This window comes from Oncorhynchus keta, chromosome 10, assembly GCF_023373465.1.
Source record: "Oncorhynchus keta strain PuntledgeMale-10-30-2019 chromosome 10, Oket_V2, whole genome shotgun sequence".
Taxonomy (NCBI): Eukaryota; Metazoa; Chordata; class Actinopteri; order Salmoniformes; family Salmonidae; genus Oncorhynchus; species Oncorhynchus keta.
The window spans coordinates 33,348,805-33,373,796 of record NC_068430.1 but is presented as its reverse complement, the minus strand read 5'-3'; the positions used below and the strand labels follow the sequence as shown (position 1 = coordinate 33,373,796).

At 42.4% G+C, this 24,992-nt stretch overlaps 2 protein-coding genes across 5 annotated transcripts; both read left to right on the top strand.

Moving 5' to 3' along the window:
- Window positions 1–944: 944 nt before the first annotated feature.
- LOC118388541 (serine/arginine-rich splicing factor 3-like) lies at window positions 945–5,739 on the top strand. The gene is made up of 7 exons (XM_035777724.2): window positions 945–1,023; window positions 1,782–1,846; window positions 2,086–2,296; window positions 2,734–2,874; window positions 4,585–4,623; window positions 4,883–4,969; window positions 5,154–5,739. Exons 2-7 carry the CDS (start codon window positions 1,840–1,842, stop codon window positions 5,179–5,181), a joined length of 513 nt encoding a protein of 170 aa, XP_035633617.1. The 5' UTR covers window positions 945–1,023; window positions 1,782–1,839; the 3' UTR covers window positions 5,182–5,739.
- A 7,373-nt stretch (window positions 5,740–13,112) lies between these two features.
- On the top strand, window positions 13,113–18,504 carry cdkn1a (cyclin-dependent kinase inhibitor 1A). Of its 4 annotated transcripts, none has more exons than XM_035777720.2 (3): window positions 13,113–13,204; window positions 17,065–17,513; window positions 17,677–18,504. In XM_035777720.2, exons 1-3 carry the CDS (start codon window positions 13,134–13,136, stop codon window positions 17,730–17,732), a joined length of 576 nt encoding a protein of 191 aa, XP_035633613.1. In that variant the 5' UTR covers window positions 13,113–13,133; the 3' UTR covers window positions 17,733–18,504. The 4 variants fall into 4 exon arrangements, with proteins under 4 accessions (XP_035633613.1, XP_035633615.1, XP_035633614.1 ...); XM_035777722.2 differs by lacking the exon at window positions 13,113–13,204 and adding an exon at window positions 13,255–14,193; XM_035777721.2 differs by lacking the exon at window positions 13,113–13,204 and adding an exon at window positions 14,773–16,466.
- Window positions 18,505–24,992: the final 6,488 nt, after the last annotated feature.

Genomic DNA, 24,992 nt, shown 5'->3' with positions numbered 1-24,992 from the left:
AAGAAGTTACAGGTCTGTGAGAGCCAGAAATCTTGCTCGTTTGTTATTGACCAAATATTTATTTTCCCCCATAATTTGCAAATAAATACATTTAACATCCTACAATGTGATTTTCTGGATTTTTTTTCTCATTTTGTCTGTCATAGTTGTGTACCTAAGTGTACCTATGATGGAAATTACAGGCCTCTCTCATCTTTTTAAGTGGGAGAACTTGCACAATTGGTGGCTGACTAAATACTTGTTTTGCCCCACTGTAATAGGCCTAAGGCCGAAACAGTAAGAAGAGTGGCAGAATAAATGTAACAACTTGGTTTCATCACAAAACCGGAGAGCAACATCTGTCAGGTGGAGTCCACAAAACATATTGCATGTAACAAACAGTTACATGACCTACAGCATGTTCAAGTAAGTTAATGTTTCCAAAATTCTCGAGCTACTAAACAACTATTGATGAAGAACCACGAGAGGTTACCGCAATGCAAAATCATTTATTTACTCTCTGGGTTCGTAAATGTCCTTCGCAAGAGGCTGGATGTATCTCACCAGAGAAAGCGAACAAAACAATGGGGGAGAAGGCCATGCAGGGGTAATCACTAGTTACCACAACCACAAAGTCATAAACCCTGCATATTTCTACAATTTATCTTCTTAAAATGTTAATTTAAACCTAACCTTAACGTTTACCAAACTACTAACATTATGCCTAACCTTAAATTAAGACTAAAACGCTGTGATAACTAGTGGAAACCCCAAACAGCTCAGGGTGGAACCAATACCGTAAGTCAACATATCCCATCGTCCCAATATCCATATCCACAGACGATATTAACGAAAATGTGAAGGGAGGCAGAGGGATTGAGGTCAAAAAGTTGATCAGTCGGTCATATCCGTCAGTTACGTAAGACGGATAGATGGTACACACGATGCATAAAGATTTCCGGTCTCCATTTTATTGTAGCTTGCAGATACAGACAGGCGGTTGGACGAAGGACGGGATCAGTGTTTGTTTTAAAATACGTTACGGTAAATAACCTCTAAATAATACAAAATGTGACACGTATTTCTATTTAGCAGTTAATATTGTTTCTTTGATATTTATTCGAACTTTCTCTTGTATTCATATTAGCTAGCTGGCCCAAGTTAGCCATTTGTTTCTCAGGTAGCTAACGTTAGCTAACGAGTAGCTGAAATGGCAAGACCCAACTGTAACGCAGCAAGTAACTGATTATGTTCCAGTTCATTTGCAATTGTACTCTATGCAATTATACTCCCTCACACGTAGTCATGGCATGTGCAAATGGTGAACTAGTCAGTACAGGGACTGGGGAGGAAGCCAGCAAATGTTGAGGGTTATGGTTATCTCAGAAAGGCCCCTTCTTCCATTTTGCGTAGTAACGTATGTGAACAAAGGCTGGAGGTGTGATTGACGTTTACTAACGTTAGTTAGTAGTTTTACCCTGTTATTATAGTTTGTTATTGCAGAACCAATTAGCGATTTCACGGAAATAAGAAATCTCGCAATGCATTTCCATGTGCTATGCATTTCCACACCACTGGCTTTATTTATGCCCTATTGTTGCCTACCTCAAATTCAACCATAATGATACACATCTGCTTGATTGTTATAAACACACCTGGCTGTTTGAATGTGTGGTTAATTGTATGTGGAGGACCATTTTTATCTAAGTGTTATGAACAGACTATTGGCCTACTTGAATGTACATTGTTGTTGTGAGAAATGTGTACGACATGAAAATCTAAATGGACAAATCTTCTTTCAGTTTCTCATTCACGTTTGCGGAGTATCAATTTTTGTTTTGAAAATTGAGGCCTGTTGAAATGGGAGGTAATTTACTTACATTTTTGTTCCTTGCATGCCAATACAATTCACATAATTAGAGGTGTGTGTTCCAGAACTGCTTGAAGTAGCTTTTCTGGTTCACTGTCTAACTGAATGCAATTGAGCCCCAGGTTCTTTTTACAGGTGCATGCCTTTAAACTTAAGTAAATTTGCTGATGGGCTGCCTTTTGAATAATGATTCCTAGAAAGCAAAACATACATGCTGTTTTTTTTTTTTTTTAAAGATCCAGCCATGCACCGAGATTGCCCTCTCGACTGCAAGGTCTACGTGGGAAACCTGGGGAACAATGGCAATAAGACAGAGCTGGAGCGGTCATTTGGCTATTATGGGCCACTTCGCAGTGTCTGGGTAGCTAGGAACCCCCCAGGCTTTGCTTTTGTGGAATTTGAAGATCCAAGGGATGCAACCGACGCAGTGAGAGAACTTGATGGAAGGTAAAACCTAAGAACAAGTTCCTCTGGTGTAAAAATAACTGAATGATAGAATAAGGAAATTGAGGTCATTTTTCATGTTTTTGTTCCTTGCATCATTTGCGTGCCAATACACTTGATAATTTGACAAAAATAAATGCAGATCATTTCAGAGGTGTGTTTCAGAACTGTTTGAAGTAGCTTTTCTGGTTTGTCCATGTGAATTCAAATGATCCACATGTGCTTTATACTCTGGTATAAAATAACTTAATGACGGAGCCTAGTTTGCTTGGAGATATTTGTTTCCACTCTGATATTTGGAAGGACTGCCTATTCATTTTTGTTGCCACTTGCCTCCATTTAACTTCCCGAAAGGGGGTGAAACAAGGCCATGCGTGCCATAATGTTTTGGTGACTGTTTAACAGCATGCTCTGCAGTAACACTGTATTGCTCTGCACAGGACATTAAGTGGTTCCCGTGTGCGGGTGGAGCTGTCCAATGGTGAGAAACGCACCCGCAACCGGGGTCCTCCTCCATCGTGGAGCCGACGTCCTCGAGATGACCATCGTGGGCGTCGTGGTAGCCCACCCGCCAGGCGCAGGTAACCCATCTCCCATACAGGGCTTTATGATAGCAATGCCCAACAGACTACTAATCCCTTTCTGTCCCTTTTACTAGTTAATCTACTTGTTTTGTTCCTGTGTCCTCTTTCCAAACTGCATCTCCTGTTTTGCTGCACCATATTGATAGTTTAGCACTGAGTGTTTGATAACCCCTTTTCCATGGTAGTCTACAGTGGTTAGTGTAATGTGGTGCTGAAGGCATGCAGTTTTCATCTTCATTATCATTGTTTAATGACTTCCGGGGTACTTTAGATCCAGGGGGTGGGTACAGTGTGAAATGAAGTGTGCTGATTTGTAAGCCAAGTTTAAGTGATAAGTACATTTGTGTTTTCTCTACCACATTTTCTCTAAATTTGGCTTGCAAGCTTTTCACTGTTACCTGAAGCACTGAACGTGTTTTGGAAGTAGGTGATTCATATTTCAAACCAGTACCTCACTATGAACCGGGTGGGAGGGAAGCTTAATGATGCTAGGTTGGTTGTTTTTGTTACAATTTGAGGTTGCTTTTTTTATTGACCATTTATATTAATAAAAATGAACCCCGTTACAGAGTCATCACCATGCCTCTTCTCACCACCCTCTGAGTCAGTCAACTAGTCCTCTTTCAGCATCATGTGACCATTGACCAGCGTGCCCCAATCAGCTTGGCTGATGTCGTGTCACATGGCCAGTCGTCAGGTTGCACCAGCCCATTGGTTCCTGCGCATGCAGTTCTCAGCCTCTTCCTCCTCCAACTTTAACCCAATCGGCAGCGGCCCTCCTCACATTCCCGACCAATCAGCGTTTTACGTCCCCAAATGTCTACACTGCAACTACCAGCAGCAGCCCTCGGCTAACCAATAAAAGCAGGAAAAATCCACAGCCAGCCCCCATCCACCAGCCAACTAATCACCTCGCAGCATCTGGCCAGTCCTTTTCAGCCAAATCTGCCTACCCGGCCTACAGTCTACCTCCCCTTCGTCATTTCTAGCTTGTTGAAAACCAAACGACTAGTAAGTTTTACCTGCTTCATACAGTACACTGCTGATTACAAATTTAAAAGTGAAGAGAAAGCTGCTTTAAAAAAGGTTATCCTTTTTTATTTGAATCAAACAGGATTGATATTTCTCCCTCATTACTGTAATCCGTTGATTTAAAGGGGAATGGACATTTTTGAGAAACATTAATTATTAATCTGTGAAGGTCTTTCTAATTGTTCAAAGGAGCTTTTCTGATCAGTGCTTTCCCTGGTTTAGGTCGCAGTGGTCCCATCTTGTGTGTGCTTTGCACTTGTGCTCAATATGTAGCCTTGAATTTACTGCAGCATTGAGAGCATTCTTACCCAATTTTTGCCCATTAATTATGTTACAACCCTCCATTTTTTTACCCCTTCCCATTTGGTATAATTGCATTTCTCTTTCCGGAGCATTTTTTTGTCATTCACTCAGCTGGCAGTATTAACTAACCATGGCCTTTTATGGGAGGCGATGACTGAATTTCAGATTACAAATGCCTTATCTGCAGTCACCCATTCCCATCTCTTTTGGGGGGTGTAATAGACATTAACTTGGTTCCCCCAGAGGGGCAGTTTTTGGTGGGGACTGTAGGGTTTACTTCAGGGTAATTTGGGGGTTGGATGGGTTTGGAATCAATGGGCCACCAATGTATCATACTCTGCTTTTAACATCCTCTTATTCCCCCCTCCCCAGATCCCCACGTAGGAGGAGCTTCAGCCGCAGCCGAAGCAGGTATGTTGACAGCCATAAGAGATTGTAAAAGTTAACAGCAAGTAAGATTAAGGCAGATTACTTTTCATGGAAGCATGGACTGAAGGACCCAATTTTGAACCTTGTGTATGGTTCTGAAAAGTATTTGATCTCTTAACACACCACACCCCAGCACAGCTTTCCAAACTTGTCAATGATTAGATCCTCTTGTCATTGTCAACAGGGGCCTCTGTAAAATTCAGGTTGATTTGGTTAATTCTCTTTTTCCTTCTGTATGCAGGTCTCTCTCCAGAGACAGGAAGAGGGAGAGATCTTTGTCCCGGGACAGGAACCACAAACCCTCAAGTTCATTTTCCCGATCAAGGAGGTAAGCAGGGGGGGTTTTAACAGACAGCAAGAAGTTCTTATCTTAGCAACAGTGAAACCACTTTAGTTGTGGCTTTTAAGGAACAGTAACAGGCCAATGGCGTAACATCTTTCTGAGGGAGTGCATGAATGCTCCAGGGTAAGTTTATATTAACACTCTGGCTTAACTGTTTTTCCCCTCGCAGCCGCTCCAGGTCTACGGAGAGAAAGTAAGGAAATGCATGGCAGTCCAGTTTGACGGCGAAGAAGATTAATTAACTTTTTTTTTTTACGGATATTTTAGCGGTTTTGTTTTTGCTTCTCTGTGACATGTATCCAATTCCTCTGTATTTTGTAAATAAGTTGGTATGCAGGTGTAACGCATTACTAAAATGGTTGTTAGTCCTGTTAATGCCAAGACATACCGTAGTTGTCCACAAGCAGTATTCCATTTCATCAATCATTATAAGCGTTCTCTATTTGTCCATGAGTACCAGCTCACGGAAACACACCATTCTAAATAGTCTAGTGCTCAAGTCATGTTCCATGTCAGCAAGATTAGTGTGTCTGGATGTGGTGGAAGGCTATGGTCAGCTATCCTATTGTCGGTTAATATACCGATATGTTTTCTATTGACCTCTAGGACTTCCACTATTCTTCCAGTTCCTGTTGATAAAGGTTTGTCTTTGCAAATAACGGCACCCTTATTTTGACTACAATAGCCCACTGTTTTTCTTTTCCTTGATATTTGTACTACTTATGTTCTCTGAATTAAACTAGTTGTAAAAAGGCTTCTTACATTTCTTGTGTAGCAGTTTTTTCATTAATGATTAATTCTAAAATATGAAACAGAACTCAAAGGTGGTCTCATGTTGACATCCTGAAGCAACTAGAGAGAAGAAAAACGCAGACTACTACTCAATCACAAATCAATGGGAAATGCTGAGCATCATCATAACATTAGGCAGTGCTTACTGTATATTTGATGTGCTATGTGAACCTTAATTTGAGGTCTGAAAACATGAGACAATTGAGCAAACATTGTTAGAACAACCGTTGCGCTTTGTATGCACCACAATAGGTTACCGTTGTATTGCATACATTTCTGCTCACCTTTATGGCCTCTAGTTGCACATACACTGATTGGACAAAACATGCTCTTTCCATGAAATACTGACCAGGTGAATAATGGTGAAAGCTATGATCCCTTATTGATGCCAGTTGTAAAGTCCACTTCAAACGGTGTAGATGAAGGGGTGGAGACAGGTAAAATATATATATTTTAAGCCTTGAGATGAGGATTGCTTATGTGTCATTTAGAGGGTAAATGGGCAAGACCAGATTTAAGGGCCTTTGAACAGGGTATGGTATTAGGTTCCAGGCGCACTAGTTTGTGTGTCAAGAACTGCAACGCTGATGGGTTTTTCACGCTCAACAGTTTCCTCTGTGTATCAAGAATAGTCCACCACCCAAAGGACATCCAATCAACTTGACAGCTGTGGGAAGCATTGGTGTCAACATGGGCCAGTATCCCTGTGGAACACTGTAGACACCTTGTAGAGTCCAGTCCCCGATTGAGGCTGTTATGGGGGGGGGGGTGCGCAACTCAATAGGAAGGTGTTCTTAATGTTTTGTACACCGTGTATACTGTATTCTAGTCATGGCTCATCCTATATAACTACTGCTATACACACCTTGTCTATTCACATACCGTCTATACACACACCATTCATATACTGCATATTAGAATGAACTATGTTGAGAATACAGTTTACTGTAAATACACAGTACAAAACCCCATAGCAAAATGGATAGAACTGCAGGAAATTGGCTTCCGGACCGGAGTCTGGAATATAAATAATATATCAAATGTATTTATATAGCCCATCTTATATCAGCTGATATCTCAAAAGTGTTTTATAGAAACCCAGCCTAAAACCCCCAAACAGCAAGCAATGCAGGTGTAGAAGCATGGTGGCTAGGAAAAACTCCCTAGAAAGGCCGAAACCTAGAGAGGAACCAGGCTATGAGGGGTGGCCAGTCCTCTTCTGGCTGTGCCGGGTGGAGATTATAACAGAACATGGCCAAGATGTTTAAATGTTCATAAATTACCAGCATGGTCAAATAATAATCACAGTAGTTGTCAAGAGTGCAACAGGTCAGCACCTCAGAAGTAAATGTCAGTTGGCTTTTCATAACCAATCATTGAGAGTATCTCTACCGCTCCCGCTGTCTCTAGAGAGTTGAAAACAGCAGGTCTGGTGAACAGGTCAGTGTTCCATAGCCGCAGGCAGAACAGTTGAAACTGGAGCAGCAGCACGGCCAGGAGGACTAGGGACAGCAAAGAGTCATCATGCCAGGTAGTCCTGAGGCATGGTCCTAGGGCTCAGGTCCTCAGAGAGAGAAAGAACGAGAGAATTAGAGAGAGCATACTTAAATTCACACAGGACACCGGATAAGACCGGAGAAATACTCCAGATATAACAGACTGACCCTAGCCCCCCAACACATAAACTACTGCAGCATAAATACTGGAAGCTGAGACAGGAGGGGTCAGGAGACACTGTGGCACCATCCGATGATACCTCCAGACAGGGCAAAACAGCCAGGATACAACCCCACCCATTTTGCCAAAGCACAGCCCCCACACCACTAGAGGGACATCTTCGACCACCAACTTACCATCCTGAGACAAGGCCGAATATAGCCCACAAAAATCTCCGCCATGGCACAACCTGAGGGGGGCGCCAACCCAGACGGGAAGATCACGTCAGTGACTTAACCCACTCAAGTGACGCACCCCTCCTAGGGATGGCATGGAAGAGCAGTAAGCCAGTGAATCAGCCCCTGTAATAGGGTTAGAGGCAGAGAATCCCAGTTGAGAGAGAGGAACCGGCCAGGCAGAGACAGCAAGGGTGGTTCGTTGCTCCAGTACCTTTCCGTTCACCTTCACACTCCTGGGCCAGACTACACTCAATCATAGGACCTACTGAAGAGATGAGTCTTCAATAAAGACTTAAAGGTTGAGACCGAGTCTGCGTCACTCACATGGGTAGGCAGACCATTCCATAAAAATTGAGCTCTATAGGAGAAAGCCCTGCCTCCAGCTGTTTGCTTAGAAATTTTAGGGACAATTAGGAGGCCTGCGTCTTGTGACCGTATAGTACGTGTAGGTATGTACGGCAGGACCAAATCAGAGAGATAGGTAGGAGCAAGCCCATGTAATTATTTGTAGGTTAGCATTAGCAACTTGAAATCAGCCCTTGCCTTAACAGGAAGCCAGTGTCGGGAGGCTAGCACTGGAATAATATAATCAATTTTTTGGGTTCTAGTCAGGATTCTAGCAGCCACATTTTGCACTAACTGAAGTTTATTTAGTGCTTTATCCGGGTAGCCAGAAAGTAGAGCATTGCAATAGTCTAAACTAGAAGTGACAAAAGCATGGATTAATTTTTCTGCATAATTTTTGGACAGAAAATGTCTGATTTCTGCAATGTTACGTAGATGGAAAAAAGCTGTCCTTGAAACAGTCTTGATATGTTTGTCAAAAGAGAGATCAGGGTCCAGAGTAATGCCGAGGTCCTTCACAGTTTTATTTGAGACGACTGTACAACCATTAAGATTAATTGTCAGATACAACAGAAGATCTTTTTGTTTCTTGGGACCTAGAACAAGCATCTCTCTTTTGTCCAAGTTTAAAAGTAGAACGTTTGCAGCCATCCACTTCCTTATGTCTGAAAAACAGGCTTCCAGTGAGGGCAATTTTGGGGCTTTACCATGTTTCATCAAAATGTACAGCTGCGTGTCATCTGCATAGCAGTGAAAGTTAACATTATGTTTTTGAATGATATCCCCAAGAGGTATATACTGTATACATAAAGTTGGTGGTTACGTTCAAAGTTCTTGTGTTGAATTCCCTCCATTATTACAAAGCAGGAGTGTATTACAGGCTTTCTGGGAGTCCATAAAGAGTTATGTTTCAGAGTTTTGTTACGAAATCATGTGAATTTAGTGGAGTTGTAAGTGTTTAACCCATTCATGATAACATTCATGATAACTTGACCAAGTGGCCTAGTCATTTGTGCAATACATTTTTATAAAAACGGTCAATTTTTAAGAATAGCCACCTGGAAGTCTGAAGTGATGGAGAACACATTGTACATCATAGATACCAAAATGTAATGTTTATTTGGCCAAAGAGCTCTATTTTCATGTCATCTGACTATAGCACCAGTTCCAATCCAAACTCCAGGCAGTGCTTTGGTCAGACAACCTGTAAATTGAGCTCTTTGGCCACGCACACCAGTCTTGGGTTTGGCATTGAAAAACAGAAGCATATGCCTGTGGTAAAATATGGTGGTACATCTTTGATGTTATGGGGGCTATTTTGCTTCCATTGGTTCTGTGGCCCTTGTTAAAGTCAACAACATCAACGACAAGTACCTGGACATTTTCATCAACTTTACCAAGAACCTGGTTGCCTCTGCTCGGAGGCTGACACTTGGCCGCAAGTGGATCTTCCAGCAAGACAATAACCCCAAGCACACATCAAAATCCACAAATAAAAAGTTAATTAACCACAAAATCTACATTTTGCAATGGCAACCTCAGTTTCCAGATTTGAACCCCATTGAAAACCTGTGGTTTGAATTGAAGAGGGCATTTCATAAACAAAGGATATCAAGGATCTGGAAATATTCTTAATGGAAGAATGGTCTAAGATCCCTCCCCATGTGTTCTCCAAACCCATAAAACAGTTTGAAAAAGGCTCAGTGTTGTTATCCTTGCAAGGGGGAGAGTGCTGGAGAACTGAAACAGGTGCTAATAATTGTGACCCCTATCTTTTTTAGTTTTTTTAATTAAATGTTACACAAAATCTCTTTCTCTGAGCAATTGTGTTAATATAAAATAATAATTTTTAGCATGCAATATAGCTCAGTATTTAAATTATGTATTTTATACAGTCATTTTTACTCATCTTTATCAAGGGTGCCAAAAATGATCGTGTCACATTCTGACCTTAGTTCCTTTGTTTTCAGTCTTTGTGTGTCTGCACCAGACAGAACTGTTTCAGTTGTTTCTTTGTTGATTTGTTATTCAGTGTTCCGTTTTGATGATTATTAAAAATCATGAACACTTACCACGCTGCACCTTGGTCCTCACCTTCTTCCACCGACGACAGCCGTTACAGAAACACCCACCACCAAAGGACCAAGCAGCGTGGTAACGGGCAGCAGCAGCAGCGATCGCAGGACTCCTGGACATGGGAGGAGATTCTGGACGGCAAGGGACCCTGGGCACAGGCTGGAGAATATCGCCGCCCCAAGGCTGAGCTGGAGGCAGCGAAAGCCGAGAGGCGGTGGTATGAGGAGGCAGCACGGCGGCGCGGTTGGAAGCCCGAGAGGCAGCCCCAAAAATTTATTGGGGGGGGCACATGGGGAGTGTGGCTAAGTCAGGTAGGAGACCTGAGCCAACTCCCCATGCTTACCGTGGAGAGAGATGGACCGGGCAGGCACCGTGTTATGCCGTGAGGCGCACGGTGTCCCCGGTGCGTGTGCATAGCCCGGTGCGGTACATTGCAGCACCTCGTATCGGCTGGGCTAGAGTGGGCATCGAGCCAGGTGCCATGAAGCCGGCTCAGCGCATCTGGTCTCCCGTGCGTCTCCTCGGGCCGGTGTACATGGCACCAGCCCTACGCATGGTGTCCCCGGTTCGCCAGCACAGCCCAGTGCGGGCTATTCCACCTCGCCGCACTGGCCTGGCTACGGGGAGCATTCAGCCAGGTAGGGTTGGGCAGGCTCGGTGCTCGAGACCTCCAGTGCGCCTCCACGGTCCGGTCTATCTGGTGCCGCCTCCACGCACCAGGCTGTTTCTCCGTCTCCTCCCTACAGATGCTCCCGCCTGTCCAGCGCTGCCAGAGCCTTCCTCCTGCCCAGCGCTGCCAGAGTATCCCATCTGTCCTGAGCTGCCAGAGTCTCCCGTCTGTCCTGAGCTGCCAGAGTCTCCCGCCTGTCCTGAGCTGCCAGAGTCGCCCGCCAGTCAGGAGCTGCCAGAGCCGCCCACCAGTCAGGAACTGCCAGAGCCGCCCGCCACTCAGGAGCTGCCAGAGCCGCCCGCCAGTCAGGAGTTGCCAGAGCCGCACGCTAGTCAGGAGCTGCCAGAGCCGCCGGTCAGTCAGGAGCTGCCAGAGCCGCCGGTCAGCCAGGAGCTGCCAGAGCTGCCAGTCAGCCAGGAGCTGCCAGCGCCGCCAGGAGCTGCCAGAGCCACCAGTCAGCCAGGAGCTGCCAGAGCCGTCAGTCAGCCAGGAGCTGCCAGAATCAAGGTATGACAGCAAGCCATGCTTTTGTTTACCTGGCCACAGTTTCAAATGCTAAATCTTTTACATTTGTGGCACAAAAGCAAAGCATTGATTGCTGTCATACCTTGTCCATAGACTGCTTACACGGTAAGGAAACCAATATGTAATTTTGTAATTCAGATGAACTATCCCTTTAAGTAGGCCTACATAATATTTGTCACATGGCACGAGAATTGATATATACTGTTTTAACAAACTACGTAGTTTTGTGGATAGGCGTGACAGAGTAGGATTTAATGTTTGTACTATGTTGCATGCATCTTACACTGGAAATAAAATAAAATGATATATTACATCTTTACAGACAATGAATCCAAGGGCTGAGAGTGCGCAGGAGAGAAGCACAGTTAGGCAGAAGAAAACGTCAGGAGTTGGAAGAGAAGTTGGAAAAGTACAAAGCTCCACTTCGCCCAGATGTCATCAAGTCTCACCCCAGGGACAATGGTGTATCGTGAACTACAATGAACAACCATACCCTGGCATTATAATGGAGGTTGAAGAACATAATGTCAAAGTCAAGTGCATGCACAAAAATGGTGTCAACAAGTTCTACTGGCCAAGCCCAAGAGATGATATAAACTGGTATGGGGATGACCAGATTGTCTGTCTGATGCCAGAGCCACTGCCAGTGAACAAAAGATCAGTTCAAATTTGCAACAGTATCTGGAATTACTTGGAGGAGCACCTGACTGTGTGAAAGTGGCAGATGTGAACAGGCTACTAGTAAAGAAGCTGTCAGTAGCTAGAAAGCAATGGAGATTGGCTCAGAGATGATAAGAGATGGACACGACACAATAACATGGCAAAGACAAACATATCTGGGTAGCCTAGTGGATAGAGTGTTGGACTAGTAAACGGAAGGTTGCAAGTTCAAATCCCCGAGCTGACAAGGTACATAATTGGTATTATACTGTATGCATATTGGTGATCTGGCATCAGTTGCCCAATTTATTTAAATAAGGTTTTTGTATCTACCTAACTGTTGCTATATTCATTAGTAAACATTTTAAGGATATGATCATTCGATTTTGATGACTCAACCTCTATTTCTAATGTTACAACACAAACTATAGTATAAATGGAAAAGTGTCCGACAATAGAACTTTACACATGCATGTTTAAAGTAAATTATTACTAATTCAAACCATTTCTTTATATTATCATTAACATTTTCTGTCTTTGATAATATATGAAATTGAAAAACAGAAATTAGATTCCTGAATTGTCATCTAAAATATAGGTAACGCCAGTGACAAAAAGACAGCACAAGCATTTTATGTCATGTGGTAAAAAAATATAAATATGTTAAACTGTAATTTATGTTGATTTATAATGTTAAGGGGTTAACTATTATCCGACTAAGATTTTTTTTTAAAGAATTACTATTTGTAAAAGTTGGCTGTTCAAAAAGGCACCATTTTCATAGAATGACCCACATGTATTTCTAAATGTATTTTCGCAATGCTCGCGAACCCGACGCGGGCGGTGTGATCAGCATTTGGGTCATCTAGCGACTTCGAACGCCAAATCAAGCAACCAAATGCGATTCTCACTGAAAAATAGTTGGCACCACTGATCATTCCCCCCGAAATTGAGAAAACCAAACTCATTTTTAGATCTCAGCCATTATAGCGTCTATGACAACATGGGCAGCGCTATTGAGGCCCATATGAATCCCCACCCATTTGACTACTCTGGTTGCAGTCAGAACACTTAAAAGAAACACCATATCCCCTCAGACATCAAATTAAGTGTACACTTCTGTTGTCATATCATGACGTCTGACGAGTGTACACTTGCAGGGAAGGACGGAAGGACAGATTTTTAAATGGACCGCCCGTTCCCAAAAATTCGTCAATCGTTCAACGCGAAGATTGTGTTTTCAGCCACCGGTAGCGTGTGAGTGCTTTATATGCGCTACAGTCAATTATGATTGCATGTCTACTTACATTAAATATATCATTATTTCTTAGCGGTTGTACAATCGTCTTTTCTTAGCGGTTGTACAATCGTCGCGAATAGAATTATGGGGAGTTTCAGGCCCCGAAGTGAACATAATTGTACAGTACACTCACAAATTCGACTAAAGATGAGGTGCTTACGTTGCAAATTTACCATGCTTGTCTCATCATTTGAACCGCCCGCCAAGATGGTGAAGGGGATTCCCCCAAGGGCATAAAAACTGGACAGTTTCATCTCAATCTCTTCATTCAAGACTCAATCATGGACACTCTTACTGACAGTTGTGGCTGCTTTGCGTGATGAATTGTTGTCTCTACCTTCTTGCCCTTTGTGCTGTTGGCTATGCACAATAATGTTTGTACCATGTTTTGTGCCGCTACCATGTTATTGTAATGTTGTGTTGCTGCCTTGCTATGTTGTTTTAGGTCTCTCTTTATGTAGTGTTGTGTTGCCTCTTTTGTCCTATATTTATATTTTAATCCCAGCCCCGTCCCGCAGGAGGCCTTTTTGTAGGCCGCCATTGTAAATAAGAATTTGTTCTTAACTGACTTGCCTAGTTAAATTAAATAAATAAAGTGGACGAGGGTGTGTCTTTTATAAGTCTGAACCGCAGCCTTTGACTACTTTAAAATGGCTGAAGCATGGGGGAAGGTGCTGCCGATGTTAAACTTGCCATTTGGCCACTAGAGGCCTCTATCATTCTCTACTATAAAACCCCACTTCTGCATCACTAGAACACTGAGAAAGGTATCGAGCAAAGAGAAGCAGCCCTCAGTGAGGGTTTGATGTTATTTAGTTGTGTAACAAGGATTTCGTTTTGAGAAAATTGGTATGCTAAGAAAAAGTTTACTTAACGTCGTTTGTTTCATTTGATCTTCAAAGAGTAACCCGCATATACCTAAAAAGGGACCTTTGCCTGACGGCTAGTAAGTAAAATCTTAAAATATCTATGCATGCTATTTTTTTATGTAAATTGAAAAGGCCTGTCGATTTGTAGGCTATAGACCGATGGAAATGTATTATTTCATACAACTGAACGAATGCAAGTTGTAATCATCCTCACAGTTAACCTTGCTGTTGGTGGCTATGGTTTGATAAGATACGTTTTTGTCAATGATACAATGTGTTTGCTTATTAGTCATACATTTTTGTCATTTTTCACTGGGTCAACAACATCTGTCCACTGGAAACCGTGTGTATTGATTTCCTCAGTTACCGGTTCAAACGATTTTTCAGATTCACGTGGGGTGTAGTAGTAAGTGGGCAGGTTCTGAAGTCATGTGCGTCTGCTGTATTTCTCCCGCCACTTACTCGAATCCGCCCCTTTCAGTGATGTCAACGGAGAGCTCTTTGAGTGAAAAGAGGAAATAAGGGTTTCTCCTGTCACGTTTACATATATTTAACATTTTTTGTAGACTATTCGTTTACTGTAGCTAGTTAACTCTGTTTGTATTGTTTTGAATGACATCAGCCATGGTATCATGAAGATACTGTAAGATTCGACCCCATACTCAACTCCCAGTTTGATATGTTCACTTCACATAAGTTAACATTTTGAAAAGTGTATTTTTGATTGAGTACTTATAACAGAAATACCCAGTAATGTGATAATGGATAATACAGGGATTTTAATGTCTCGCTCAGAGTCTAGTTATGTAAAAACAGGCTGATGCCTTAAATATGATTTGTAATGTAACTTCAAACTAAATCAAATCAAATTTTATTTGTCACACACACATGGTTAGCAGATGTTAATGCGAGTGTAGCGAAATGCTTGTGCTTCTAGTTCTGACAATGCAGTGATAACCAACAAGTAATCTAACTAACAATTCCAAAACTACTGTCTTATACACAGTGTAAGGGGATAAAGAATATGTACATAAGGATATATGAATGAGTGATGGTACAGAGCAGCATACAGTAGATGGTATCGAGTACAGTATATACATATGAGATGAGTATGTAGACAAAGTAAACACAGTGGCATAGTTAAAGTGGCTAGTGATACATGTATTACATAAGGATGCAGTCGATGATGTAGAGTACAGTATATACGTATACATATGAGATGGATAATGTAGGGTAAGTAACATTATATAAGGTAGCATTGTTTAAAGTGGCTAGTGATATATTCTAACTATACTGATGTCTTAGTCATGGGGCATGCCTTCAAATTCTCAGACATGTCTCATGTAATGACTTCAGGCCAGTGTGTTCTGCAGCCTTGCCCATGTGTGACTGCCCACCCTGTCAGGTGATTTCTCTCAGCAGACAGACGGAAAGAGAGACACGGAGAAGTAGGCTAGAGTAGATAAATTCACAGCAGTTTGGAGCTCCTTGGGATATGATTTTCTCTCCCAGGTTTTTTAAAAACAAAATGAGAACAGAAAAGTCCTACTCATGAGGATGTTGTGGGATGGGGTTGAGTTTGCTTTGAGTGGAATTTTGTGTAAATAACTTGACTGACTGTACCAGATCTACTTCCAGTTTGATCTGGCAAAGTTCCCCCTGCATGTCTCAAAGGGCCCCATCCCGGATATCTCCTACAATTTAGTAAACGGGATCCCATCTTCCCCCACTTCATACTTATTATGCACTTCAAGGAAATAATACATTTGCAACTCTATATCTGTAAAAAATTATAATAGAACTGATTTTTCTTGCATGGCAATGAATGGTAAAGAATGTGGTTCCTTGTCAAAAATGTATACATTTAGCTTACAGTTCCATAAATACAGCTTGTGTAATTATCTCCTAAGGGAGTAATAGAAGCCTCTGCTTCCCTTAGGGTAAACTTTGTTATTGCAAGGGAAGGTTCTTTACCATGAGAGTGCTCTGTGGTCATAGAGCAAGAATATGAGGGCTGGGATTTGACACTCAACACACCTGAACCCCTATTTAACCATTGTCTGACAGGGAAATATATAGAAAATTGTGAAACATGACAATAGTGTCAGTTGATAGTAGTGGTACATTCAGACTAATTATGTAAATGGATGAACACTGGTGCCTAGTAGTTATTGTACTACAGTCATAATGGTTGATGTTCAGGACTTGTCTCTACATGTCCATAGAGCTTTGCCCAGACATGTACTAGATCAGGAAAATAGGAAGGCTTTGTGAATCACTGTCTGATGGCTGTTAAATACAAGTGCAGCGTTCTCAATACACAGTCCAGTTCCTCAGTTACACATATGAAGTAAGTTACAATTTTGAGAGAGTTTTACTTGTGCATAAATGGTAAGTTCTTTATTGGTTGTGGTAGGCTATACAACTTGTTACATTTAGTATTGTTTAAGTGATTATGGTTTGATAGTTGGTTTTTGAATTATATTGGAATATCAAATTATAGGATGCCATTTACTCATTTGTTTTGGTTTGATGGTTTTTGGTGATAGGGTGATTAAGATAATTTCATTATGTTAGTTTAGTAGTTGAGGTTTAAATCTGTGAGAAACAGTCTTGGTCTTACATATATTCTTGCTATCATCTTTACCTATGTTCAGAGAAGTATCTGATTGGTTGCAGTGGAACATTGCATGATTTTTATTTTTTTTACCACTTCAGTGCTTTTAGATAGTTTTGCTATTCTGTAGAAGACTCAAGAAGGGGACTCGATAGTGTGACATACTAAAAGTACATCCGGTGTATACATTTTATATGACTTCTTTTCACATGATCTTACTGATGACGTCACTGTTTCCTGGACAGCGGCTCAGACCACTATCCTCTTGCTGTGCTCTATGTGCCCAGTCAACTAAGCATGCTATCCTCTCCCTGTGTCCCCTGCAATCTAGAACCAGAACAACCATGGCCAGTCGTAAGCGCATCCTGAGCTCTCTGGGGAAAAGTCCTGCCAGGCAGAACCTATTTGGCCCAGTTGACCGTGAGCAGCTGCAGCAGGAGTACCAGGACACCCTGCGCAGACACCTGGAGGACGCCTGTCGCCGCTGGGGCTTCGACTTCCTGTCAGATAAGCCTCTGGCTGGGGGAGACTTCCAGTGGGAAGAGGTACCGGGCACCAAGGTGCCTCTCCTCTACCTGCCCTGCCTGTTGAGTCAGGGGGAGGCACAGAAGATCAGAGGGCCGGCAGCATCCACAGGGAGGGTCAGGGCGGGGCCATGGCACCGTGGTAAGGAAAACATCCCTTGCACCCCTGAGAAGTACAGAGCCAACCTCCAGAACCTGGAGAAACCGCAAGACAAGAACGAGAACAAACTGAAGAGAAAACAGACCAACCTCACAGGTAGGAGGATTGGTGTGGTGGGTGGATGTAGGGGATGTTTTTTGGGTAGGGATATATTTTTGGGGGAGGGTTTATAAGTTGTTAGGGTTGAACTGCTGGTTTACTTCAATTAAGTTTTGAACACCGAGTCCAATGCTAATAAAACATTGCTTGGTGTCTGCAGATTTCTACCAAGCCAAGAAGAGAGTGGTGGGTACGTCGCTTAAGTCAGGCCGGTGATTTCAGAGACACAGTCACAGCTGCCAGGGAGCCAACAGTCGGACAAAACCACAGCAAGCACTACTTCTCTCAGGAACCCACACGCCGAATAGACTGAGTACATACAGTACACTTACCAGGAGGAATACATAACCAGTCCTCTAAACAAACGCAGTGAAAAATGAAACAACCTATTTTATTGCACCCATTACCGATGCATACTGTTTTATTTTTATATCCATGTAGGTTAACCGAGTAACAATTGATTTCAATGTAAGGGGGCTTGTGTTCTCCCTGTGGTAAGGGAGGGACATTCTAATGGTGCATCCATGACCATTTGTGAGTCATGAAAGAACATCCTCTGCACCTTTATGACCGTTTAGTGTAAGGAAGACTTGAAAATCTACATCTGGACAGTTAAGGTCCTGCATTCCACAGCACTGATATAGACCAATCGAAACCATGCCTCTGGGTCTACGCATAAATCGTCTTGTTTTGATGACATGTTAAAATTATGAAACCATACTGTTTATGGTGCTGAGTTTGAATCTACTGTAATATGGTGTCACATTGAGAGGACGCATGAAAGAAATGACCACAACAACACAAGTCTTCAACAGTCTTTCCAGTTCAAATATCCAAATGTATGGATTGATGTTTTTTTTCATTATGCTGTGTCTCTCATGAAGAGGGCCAGGAATCATGTTATTGTCTGCCATTTGCAAGCACTTCCTTTCCAATGTATGTATTGTTGTACATGAGATTTCACTATTTAAATATGTGTCTCAACATGTACTCTTAGGAATCTACTTGAAGGGTACTGCTCTGCATAAAATTATGCAAACTCCTGTATAGAAATGGCACTTTTTTTTCTCACCTTTTATTTAACTAGGCAAGTCAGTTAAGAACAAATTCTTATTTTCAATGACTGTTAGGAACAGTGGGTTATAACTGCCTTGTTCAGGGGCAGAATTACAGATTTTTACCTTGTCAGCTCGGGGTTTTGATCTTGCAAACTTCCGGTTACTAGTCCAATGCTCTAAACACTAGGCTACCTGCCACCCAATGTCCCCCCTTTCTACGTAACTAGGGCTTCTTGCTATAATACTCTTGGGAATTTGTTGATAGGGACCTCTGCTATGTTCTTTCAAGCTTTTCAAGTATTTTTACAAAGTCTATTTAGTATCTGAACACAAAGCCAGACATTCACGTTTCCTTAGATACAGTGAGGGGGGGGGAAAGTATTTGATCCCCTGATTTTGTTCGTTTGCCCACTGACAAATAAATTATTTGTCTATAATTTTAATGGTAGGTTTATTTGAACAGTGAGAGACAGAATAACAAAAAAATCCAGAAAAACGCATGTCAAAAATGTTATAAATTGATTTGCATTTTAATGCGGGAAATAAGTATTTGACCCCCTCTCAATGAGAAAGATTTCTGGCTCCCAGGTGTCTTTTATACAGATAACGAGCTGAGATTAGGAGCACACTCTTAAAGGGAGTGCTCCTAATCTCAGTTTGTTACCTGTATAAAAGACACCTGTCCACAGGAGCAATCAATCAGATTCCAAACTCCACCATGGCCAAGACCAAAGAGCTCTCCAAGGATGTCAGTGACAAGATTGTAGACCTACACAAGGCTGGAATGGGCTACAAGACCATTGCCAAGCAGCTTGGTGACAACAGTTGGTGCGATTTTTCACAAATGGAAGAAACACACAAGAACTGTCAATCTCCCTCGGCCTGGTGCTCCATGCAAGATCTCACCTCGTGGATTTGCAATGATCATGAGAACGGTGAGGAATCAGCTCAGAACTACATGGGAGGATCTTGTCAATGATCTCAAGGCAGCTGGGAACATAGTCACCAAGAAAACAATTGGTAACACACTACGCCGTGAAGGAGTTTCTGCAAGGTCCCCCTGCTCAAGAAAGCACATATACATGCCCGTCTGAAGTTTGCCAATGAACATCTGAATGATTCAGAGGACAACTGGGTGAAGGTGTTGTAGTCAGATGAGACCAAAATGTAGTTGGCATCAACTCAACTTGCTGTGTTTGAAGGAGGAGGAATGCTGCCTATGACCCCAAGAACACCATCGCCACCGTCAAACATGGAGGTGGAAACATTATGCTTTGGGGGTGTTTTTCTGCTTAGTGGACAGGACGACTTCACAGCATCAAAGGGACGATGGACGGGGCCATGTACCGTCAAATCTTGGGTGAGAACCTCCTTCCCTCAGCCAGGGCATTGAACATGGGTCGTGGATGGGTATTCCAGCATGACAATGACCCAAAACACACGGCCAAGGCAACAAAGGAGTGGCTCAAGAAGAAGCACATTAAGGTCCTGGAGTGGCCTAGCCAGTCTCCAGACCTTAATCCCATAGAAAATCTGTGGAGGGAGCTGAAGTTTCGAGCCAAACGTCAGCCTCAACCTTAATGACTTGGAGAAGATCTGCAAAGAGGAGTGGGACAAAATCCCTCCTGAGATGTGTGCAAACCTGGTGGCCAACTACAAGAAACGTCTTGCCTCTGTGATTGCGAAAAAGGGTTTTGCCACCAAGTACTAAGTCATCTTTTGCGGAGGGGTTAAATACTTATTTCCTTCATTTAAAATGCAAATCAATTCATAACATTTTTGACATGTGTTTTTCTGGATTTTGTGTTGTTATTCTGTCTCTCACTGTTCAAATAAACCTACCATTAAAATTATAGACTGATCATTTCTTTGTCAGTGGGCAAACATACAAAATCAGCAGGGGATCAAATACTTTTCCCCCTCACTGTAAGTATCAGCTTTATCTTGATGTTAATATCACTGTGCAGCAGTGAAACATTTAAAGTTTTCTTGCAGTATTGCACAACATTTTTTTTCATGTAGCCAACAGCAGGTACAAGTGCCTGTATGGTATTTGAATCTAAACAGAGAGATTGTCCTCAAAAACAGCTATTTTTGACTGAGCTATAGCCTCTATTCTATTTGAAGTTTTTATCTGCCTCAAACTGTAAGCTATTGGTGCATAATGGTTATTTATTGTTATGATGGCTGATCCTGCTGCTATAGGTAATTTGAATGGTGGTTAGACAACATCACTGTATGGCAACATTCCGAACTTAACCAATAGCTTTGCTTAATGTTCACAGCACCTTATGCACTGCAATGCAAATATCAGCATACATTACCCCAAAAGTGCACCTATTTTTATAGATGTTGGTGCACAGGCTTACATAGTGTTTTCATAGCTACAACTAAGACATTCTTATTTATTGTAAAACAAAGTAGATATGTGTAATTGGTTAATTGACAATAAATACATACAGTGCAATTGGAAAGTATTCAGACCCCTTGACTTTTTCCACATTTTGTTACGTTACAGCCTTATTCTAAAATATATATATATTTTTAAAGTGTTTTCCCTCATCAATCTACCCATAATGACAAAGCGAAAACAGGTTTCCATTGATCATCCTTGATGTTTCTACAACCTTTTATTTAACCTTTAACTAGGCAAGTCAGTTAAGAACAAATTATTATTTACAGTGACGGCCTACCAAAAGGCCTTCTGAGGGGACAGGCTGGGATTTAAAAATATAGAACAAAACACACATCAAGACGAGAGACAACACAACACTACATAAAGACCTAAGACGATAGCATGGCAGCTACACAACCTGACAACCATATGGTAGCAGCACAAAACAGGGTATAAACAGTATTGGGCAGAGATAACAGCACAAAGGGCAAGAAGGTAGAGACAACAATACATCACACAAAGCAGCCACAACTGTCATTAAGAGTGTCCGTGGTTGAGTATTTGAATGAAGAGATTGAGATGAAACTGTCCAGTTTGAGTGTTTGTTGCAGCTCGTTCCAGTCACTAGCTGCAGCGAACTGAACAGAGGAGCTACCCACGGATGTGTGTGCTTTGGGGACCTTTAACAGAATGTGACTGGCAGAATGGGTGTTGTATGTGGAGGATGAGGGCTGTAGTAGGTATCTCAGATAGGGGGAGTGAGGCCTAGGAGGGTTTTATAAATAGGCATCAACCAGTGGGTCTTGTGACGGTTATACAGAGATTACCAGTTTTACACAAGTGTATAGAGTGCAGAGATGTGTTCTATAAGAAGCATTGGTGGCAAATCTGATGGCCGAATGGTAAAGGACATCTAGCCGCTCGAGAGCACCCTTACCTGCCGATCTATAAATGATGTCTCCATAATCTAGCATGGGTAGGATAGTCATCTGAATCAGGGTTAGTTTGGCAGCTGGGGTGAAAGAGGAGGGAGAAAAGGGCAGTGTACCATCTAGCCATACTCTCAAGTACTTATATGAGGTCAAGCTCTAATCCCTCAGAGGTAGTACTCACACCTGTGGGGAGAGGGGCATTCTTCTTACCAAACCACATGACCTTTGTTTTGGAGGTGTTCATAACAAGGTTAAGGGCAGAGAAAGCTTGTTGGACACTAAGAAAGCTTTGTTGTAGAGCTTTTAACACTAAATCTGGGGAGGGGCCAGCTGAGTATAACACTGTATAATCTGCATATAAATGGATGAGAGAGCTTCCTACTGCCTGAGCTATGTTGTTGATGTAAATTGTGAAGAGCGTGGGGCCTAGGATCAAGCCATTGTGGTATACCCTTGGTAACAGGCAGTGGCTGAGACAGCAGATGTTCTGATTTTATACACTGCACTCTTTGAGAGGTAGTTAGCAAACCAGGCCAAAGACCCCTTAGAGACACCAATACTCCTTAGTCGGCCCACAAGAATGGAATAGTCTACCGTATCAAAAGCTTTAGCCACGTCAATAAAAACAGTAGCACAACATTGTATGAATCAAGGGCAATGGTGATATCATTGAGGCCCTTTAAGGTTGCCGTGACACATCCATAACCTGAGCGGAAACCAGATTGCATACCAGAGAGAATACTATAGACATCAAGAAAGCCAGTCAGTTTTTCCAACACTTTTGATAAACAGGGAAAAATAGAAATAGGCCTATAACAGTTAGTATCAGCTTGATCTCCCCTTTAAATAAAGGACAAACCGTGACTGCCTTCCAAGCAATGGGAACCTCCCCAAAGCGGAGAGACATGTTAAAAAGGTCAGAGATAGGCTTCGCGATTATTAGAATAAGAAGGGGGTGGGAGATGAGGAAATTTTCGACGGGCAAGGAGGCATAGCTGAGTCAAATAGGAATTTAATGAAGTGGTGATTAAAAAGCTCAGCCATGTGCTTCTTGTCAGTAAAAACCACATCATCAACTTTAAGGGACATGGGCAGCTGTGAGGAGGAGGGTTTATTCTCCAGGGCTTTAAACGTTTTCCAGAACTTCTTGGGCTTAGCCCCACAAAGAGAGATAGTTACTTTAAGGAGCAATTAACTTTGGCCTTCCGGAAAGCCTGAGTGCACTTATTTCTCATTTGCCTGAATGCGAGCCAGTCAGCCTGAGTATGTGTGTGCCGAGCCTTTTGCCAAATAAAATTCTTGAGGTTGAGTAACTCTGCAAGATCACGGTCGAAGCAGGGGATAAATCTGTTTTTAATTCTCATTTCCTTTATGGTGGCGTGTTTGTTAACAATATCATTGAAAATATTGCCATGAGGCCAGGACATGAAGGAAGGATTGCTCATTTTAGCAAGCGACTATAACAAATCAGGACAGGTCGTTTGACTGAGCAGTCATTACGAACACAGGCTGTAAAACTGTGATCACTAAGGTCGTTACAGAAAACACCAGACTGAAAACTATCAGGTAGACCCCAACCTGTGGAATATTAAATTGACTGGACATGATTTGGAAAGGCACACACTTGTATAAGATCCCACAGTTGACAGTGCATGTCAGAGCAAAAACCAAGCCATGAGATCAAAGGAATTGTCTATAAAGCTCAGAGACAGGATTGTGCCGAGGCACAGATCTGGGCAAGGGTACCAAAACATTTCTGCAGCTTTGAAGGTCCCCAAGAACACAGTTGCCTCCATCATTCTTACTCTTCCGAGAGCTGGCTGCCTGGCCAAACTCAGCAATCGGGGGAGAAGGGCCTTGGTCAGGGAGGTGACCAAGAACCCGATGGTCACTGTGACAGAGCTCCAGAGTCCCTCTGTGGAGAACCTTCTAGAAGGACAACCATCTCTTCACCACTCAACCAATCATGCCTTTGTGGTAGAGCGGCCAGACGGAAGCCACTCCTCAATAAAAGGCACGTGACAGCCCGCTTGGAGTTTACCAAAAGGCACCTAAAGAACTCTCAGACCACGAGAAACAAGATTCTCTGGTCTGATGAAACCAAGTTTGAACTCATTGGCGTCACATCTGGAGGAAACCTGTTACCATCCCTACGATGAAGCATGGTGGTGGCAGCATCATGCTGTGAGGATGTTTTTCAGTGGCAGGGACTGGGAGACTAGTCAGGATAGATGAACGGAGCAAAGTACAGAGAGATCCTTGATGAAAACCTGCTCCAGAGCGCTCAGGACCTCCAGACTGGGGTGAAGGTTCACCTTCCAACAGGACAATGACCCTAAGCACACAGCCAAGACAATGCAGGAGTGGCTTTGGGACAAGTCTCTGAATGTCCTTGAGTGGCCCAGCCAGAGCCCGGACTTTAACCTGATCTAACATCTCTGGAGAGACCTGGAAATGCTGTGCAGCGACGCTCCCCTTCCAATCTGACAGAGCTTGTTAGGATCTGCAGAGAAGAATGGAAGAAACTCCCCAAATACAGGTGTGCCAAGCTTGTAGTGTCATACCCAAGAAGACTCAAGGCTGTAATCGCTGACAAAGGTGCTTCAACACCTACTGAGTAGAGGCTGAATACTCAAGTAAATGTGATATTTCAGTTTTTTTATTTTTAATACATTTGCTTTAATGACTGTAAGTCGCTTTGGATAAAAGCGTCAGCTAAATGGCATATATTATATTATTATTATATTATAAAAACAAACATGTTTTTGCTTCGTTATTATGGGGTATTGTGTAGATTAATGAGGGGGAAAAAAACAATTAAAATATTTTTATAATAAGGCTGTAATGTAACAAAATGTGGAAAAAGTCAAGGGGTCTGAATAGTTTCCGAATGCACTTTGCAAATGACCATACAAAAAAAAACAGTAATGGAGAGCAATGTACATACAATATGGCGAACTTAGCGAAATAAGGAACTTGTGGTAAGTACATGGGTGCAGTTTATGCACCTCCACTAGTTTGAAAAAAAAACATACTAATCAATTGTAGACTATTTATTTACCTCTAGAGAGATCATTAAAATAAATTAATG